This window comes from Tribolium madens, unplaced genomic scaffold, assembly GCF_015345945.1.
Source record: "Tribolium madens isolate multiple individuals breed KSU strain unplaced genomic scaffold, Tmad_KSU_1.1 Scaffold_96;HRSCAF=242;Tcas5.2_LG5, whole genome shotgun sequence".
NCBI lineage: Eukaryota > Metazoa > Arthropoda > Insecta > Coleoptera > Tenebrionidae > Tribolium > Tribolium madens.
Window position 1 is genome coordinate 7,909,933 of NW_025401068.1, and position 6,000 is coordinate 7,915,932.

Sequence of the window (6,000 nt, forward strand, 5' to 3'; positions counted from 1 at the left end):
TTTTTTGCTTAAAACTGTTAGGAATAATAATATTTTTATTATCAGTACTAACCTCGATGATCTCCTTCCAGATTGTTTCGATAACCTGAAAACCATAATTTGCATGGAATACTTTAAGATTTTCATTACACGAACATAAAATCTTGTCTAAACTGTAATATCCGACCCTCAGTCTCGCATAATTCTCCGTTACATTTTTGAATTGATCTAAAGATCTTACGTTAAACCGAGCAAGCGTAACCTTCACCATTACACATCAAATTCTAGGCACACTTGATCAAGCATCGACTTTACATAATTTCAGAAGGGTCGCCATTTATTATTCGATATTGAAGTGAACTTGGAGCGTAATCTATAATGCACGACCAAGACAGGATATCAATAAGGAAAGATGTAGAAGCGGTCATTAAACCACAACGCGACACTTTTGTGATATTGTTTTCGTTGTTAATAACGACTAAATTTTTTTAGACTGAAGTGCAACTGGTTAGACACGGAACGTAAAATGCGACAAATGCACGTAATTAGCAAGTTTTTTCCGTGCAACGAATGGAAATTGTCAGAGTCGTGCATATACAAATTAACCATGCTAATTTTCTTTTTAGGATTATGTCACTCTTGGGTAATCWTTCATTTGTCTATTCGAGGAAACGGTGAGATAAATTTTAACTGTAGTAATGAGGCATTGTAAAAAGACAGCAGCTTATAATTAAAAGGTATTCTTGTCGCGTTCAAACAGAAGTCTCTTTTGATTTTCATTAATGTGAGCTCCATCCTCCAATATATTTAATTAGTTCTACTTCATCTTCCTAATGGAACACAAACTAACTTATTCGATTTAACGAAACTTTAGCATTGGACAAATCAAATTAAAACAATGGATCTGCAATTACATTATTTTTACACCGGCACTAAAACGAYGAGAATGTGTTAAAAATTTGAGAGTGAGAGTTGTAAAATTTTATCGCCARCGAGAGACGTKCTTGTCTTTTACTAATTCCCTTCGAGTTAAACAATAAGCATAAAATTTTAGCGAGCCGTGTATTAAAATTTTTTCTCAGTAAGTGGCAGCTTTCAATCATTTTGAGCAGTTAGAATTTTTCAAAACAGCCGCTCACAATTTTTGAGATTTTACATGTAGAATAAAAAGGAGGTGACAGATCGGTTTTTTCGTACACAGTCATGAACAACGAGAGTAATAAAGAGCGCCATTTACACCATACATATGTTACTTATGTGGAGGTAGAGACAAATTATTGGACTAAACAGTCATTGTTCGTACTCGTGATGCATGTGTACCCTAGATAACGATTCTATCTGTAATTGCAGCATGCCAAGCCCCTGTTTTCTATGACGAGCTTGACGTGCCAACACCTTCTAATTGTGCGGACCTAACGAATTGAATTAGTCTTCATTCACCATGAATATTGATTCGAGACGGGAAAGCAGAACCGGCTCTCCATTGTCAAAAATTCAAAGCTATKCCAAAGCTAAATTAAATTTCTTAAATGTACAAACTTATATTAAACCAATTCTAATTAACCTAAATGCGGTTCCGAGTGATAATTTTAAATGTAAATGCATAAAAGGCTCTCCTTGAAACTCATATTGGAAATAAATTTAGAAACATATACAGAGCGATGATAAAGTCCTGCACAAAATTCATAGCTCCGCTATTTTTTGGAAAAATGCTCGAACAAGTCAAATTTACATTTTAAAAAGGCACTTTAGACATATTTTTTTATTATGCCATTTAGTGTCTTTTTWAAATGTAAAAGTGACCTGTTCGATCATTTTTCGAATAAATGCAGAATAGCAGACTATGAATTTTGTACAAGACTTTACCATCTCTCTATCTAAATATATTTAGATCTTCGTTTTCAAGCTTTAATCCATCAAAAATTCTTTACGTAGGTTTATTGGTAATTTTAAGTTCCAAGTTACTTATACCAACAGTAGTTTACAACTTTATTACTCATTCAAGATATTTATAATAGTAATATAGAAATTTTTAAAAAGTCTTTGGCCACGTGTTTGTTACACCAAAGTTTTGGAACGTTTGTTATTTTTTTTTATTTTGAAATGAATTCCGGTTTACACTGTTATTAAATTTAGCTATGAAATGAACCCACAACTGTTCAAAATAAATTTGTTGAAAAGTGCAGAGGGTTTGGACCAAATATTGATTTGAACGTTTCTATAATATTTATATAATACCACCTCATGTCCCAGTTATTCCTCATTTTTTCGTCAAGTCTTTCAAACTTGGCAATTATTATTTACGTTCCGTGCAGCGTTCTTCCATTATCTCTTAAGTCAGCAGACGTGTCCGAAATGAAATGTGTACTAAGTGGCGTATTTCGGCCCCGATCTTGATTTGAACAAATAAAAGTCATGGTCGGAAGCGATTAAGGTCTCATGGCGTCAGTTTACTTAAGCAGCCACTTAGATCGGCCAATAAATACCAATTTGTTCAGCTGATCCATGATTGTTTCAGAGCTTTTACATCGAGTCATCTTGTTAAGTGGCTCGGGACTCAGTCCCTGGGCGCTCCAGAGRGATCCGCTTTCGGTCAAACGCAGTGTTGCTGAACATACTAACTGTCATGGAGACCTACACGAGGACGATCTAGCACCCTGTCTTAGGAAGAAACCCTTAGACGAGCTTCTCAAAGTTAGGATAGACTCGCCTAGGTTTCTCCCGGGTAAGTAGCCTAAGGAGGTTTAGAAGCATTTTTCTGTCACTTCGGACAAGGAGCAAGAGACAAGATGCAGCTGACAAATTTAAAAAGAGTTTTCTTTACAATATTCGTGTGTAGCAAGTTTGCGAGACGAAACAAATTTCAATTTTAATGAAAAATGCAAACGTCGCGGAGTAGAATATTTTCCTAGTTTCGCGAACAAATATTTGTCATTTATTTTCAATTTATATACCTCTTAAAGATTAACTGCATGAAACCGCAATTAACTTTTTACATTTTCGTTTTTCCATCACGCTTAAAACTTTTCAAGAGCGATGGGTGAACAAAATAATCATATAACTTATCCACTCGCGTTTTTTTGCTTAATTTGCATTTCATGCTTTTGTGTGCAGCTAGATAAATTCATGAAATTATCCACATGAGCAATAAATTTATTTTATCACGTTTACAAAGGTTTCTCTCGACTTGGAATCCGCAAAGAACTTCAACTGCAGTCGGGACGTAACAGAAAATGAGGATATTGACTTTGTTTAGTTGCAAACTTGCTAATGGTATATTGTAAACTTAAATCTAATATGTGTATTGCTGTTTAACTTTCTGTCTAAATAGTGAAAGATAATGTACATTCTAATTTGTATTCTGTTTAATTTAACGCTGTAGTCYCGATCGATAACWATCCGCAGACGTTCCGATTTTATTGCGTATTGAATAAAAGCTAATTCAATACAGRAAAGTGGTTCTTAAATTTGGACATTTTTGACTCSATTGTCTTTCGTATAAAAACATGAACAAACTTTGAGTTTTTCCTATAGAYTTTATGGCTTGTAGTCTGAAAATATTTTAGTGTCCGCGTCATTTTTATAGAGAATGGCGCCATCTTCAATTCTCTATCAATTGTCAAACGGCAGTTGATAGATGCAAAAGATTGTAATCCACTATTGCAAATCGAGACTTTTACGCGGATACGTAAATAAAACCAGCGCATCGTTTTAAAACTTTACATGAGGGCGCCTGAATATCCAACAAACTTATTTTATTACATAAATATTTAAAATTCACTTTGCTGCATCTCAACTTTAAAAAGATTATAGGTACCTAATACACGAAATATAAAAACATTAGTACCACGAATGCGTTCTGTTTGTTTTTGTGAAAGGCACCCAAAAATATTTTTCTTGTTTCTAACTTAGGTTTAATTCAGACTTATAATTTATTGTTTTACGAAGGAGAACGTGTTTGGAAAAAGAAACAGATACTATTATTGGTGTGTTCACTTTTTTAATTTTCTTGTTTGAATTCAACAGATGCAGCAAGTGTTCCAATGAAGATGTATTTCGTGCCTTGCCGTTTTATTGTATCTAATTACTAATTGTTTGTTTCCTGGTAGGTTTCGCCCCGTTCATCGACGGCACGATCCTGCTGAACCCCACTAGCGCTCCTCCGACCGGTAGCACATCGACAGTGGCGACATCTGCCGGATACGAACTGGCTGATTTTCCGGAGCGCGACCTTTTGTTTGGTTTAACGAGTACGGAATCGTATCTGGATTTGAACGCGCAAGATCTCGAGTTCGGGTTTAACGAAACGAGGCGTGATAGAATCTTAAGGACATACGTGAGGAACTCTTATTATTACCACTTGAACGAGATATTTTCGACCCTCAAGAACGAGTACACCGACTGGGAGCGACCTACTCAGAATCCGCTCAGTGTGAGGGACGCCACCCTTGATGTCCTCAGCGACGGACACACGGCGGCTCCCCTCATCAGGGTGGGCTATCTGCATTCGATGCGGGGCGGAAAGACGTTTTTTCTGCACTTCCAGCATCAGACCGGAGACAGGGATTTTCCGATGGTAGGTTTGAGACAAAATGTCTCGTAAACTGGACGTAAAGTTCTGTCTATTTATGATACGGGTAGCGGATGTTTGAATAAACATAAATTTTGGACTAGGAATTTATAGTTTATTATGTACGTAAATCATGAAAGGACTTCACTCTGCCAAGATGGCCATATCTAGATAAATATACGCCTATAATTCACCAGCAACTTTTTCATTTATTGATGGACTAAAATTGGTAAAACTGCAAACGAAGGATTACATCATCTTACAGACGGAAATAGGTTGATAAGAAATTGATTAGTTTAATAAAAATAATTTACAAGAGTGAGTCGAAAAAAAATAAAATTTTAATTTCTCTCCGCTTTTATTTATTCTTTTTTTTTCGTGATTTGTTCTCTTTTGTACAATTACTCTACCAAGATTATGTCTGCATATTACAAATTTAAACAGTTTGAGAAAAAAGACAGCGAAAAGTTGAAAATTAAACCAAAATATAGAAAAGTTAAAAGATTGGCTGGATCTAGAACCTTAAATTTCCAGATAGCAACAAAATAAATTAAACTATCTGACATGCAGTACCTGGGAAAGTAGGCCACCACCGTCGTAGTTTATTAGATATTGAGGCAATATTTATACAAAGGGTTGGCAGAATAACCCCAATGTACTATTCCAACTTGCTATCCGWTTCATTCACWGTTAAAGTCTTAGTCGAAATTAAATGTTTGCTGCTTGTTACAATCAAAAAAGTCCGAATCGAGTCAGATTTAATTTATGATCTTAAACCAAACTTTGGTGTATATATTTACCCAGTCCTAATCAAAGCTCGGTAATCTCAAATGTATTCGAACTGGAAAGGCGGTAAGACAAAGTCCTTTGTTAAACTTCCTTCGAGTTGTCGTATTGTATTGGAACCGCGCGTGCTTTTTGTAGTATATTTACCTACCCGCGAGTTGTTCCATTAAAAGTTTCGTTTTTTTTTAGAGTTTTGGCGAGAATAGCTGCCATGAAAATCTATTAAGCATTCGATCTAAGAATTATCTAAACACTTCAGGACTACAAGTTTACAAGCTTTGAGSCCAAAAAGCTGGAGATAAATTGATTAAATAGGCAATGTTGTGGCAACGAAAAACATTATTTTTATCTGCCAAAGTTGCTGAACCGCATTGGAAATGTTCGCCGCAAACTACGAGAAAAAATTTACATGAAAATGTATGTCCGTAATTGTTTTTTGATTGCTTTATGCTTTTTAACGGTTTTTCTGCCAAATACAGTTTTTTTTTGTTTTCTCTTGCTTTACACTATTTACGAGTGGTGGTATGTACGCTCCACGTAAATTCTCATTGAAACTAAACACAAAGAACGAATCGCCTGGCCGCTTCAAGAATTTATTTCGTATTACGTTTTCAGCATTAGAGATTTTGTGGACTAAAAACTCACAGTTGGAGTAACGAATTGAC

The 6,000-nt window shown here is 35.4% G+C and overlaps 1 protein-coding gene across 2 annotated transcripts in view; it reads left to right on the plus strand.

Annotated features, from left to right (window-relative positions):
* The window catches only part of LOC123012513 (neuroligin-1-like), a 111,753-nt gene that overhangs the window by 90,395 nt on the left and 15,358 nt on the right, over positions 1 to 6,000 (plus strand). For both annotated transcript variants that reach the window (XM_044410497.1, XM_044410498.1), the window contains exons 7-8: positions 2,498 to 2,704; positions 4,089 to 4,555. In XM_044410497.1, coding sequence (XP_044266432.1) covers positions 2,498 to 2,704; positions 4,089 to 4,555 — 674 coding nt within the window. The remainder of the gene's footprint in view (positions 1 to 2,497; positions 2,705 to 4,088; positions 4,556 to 6,000) is intronic.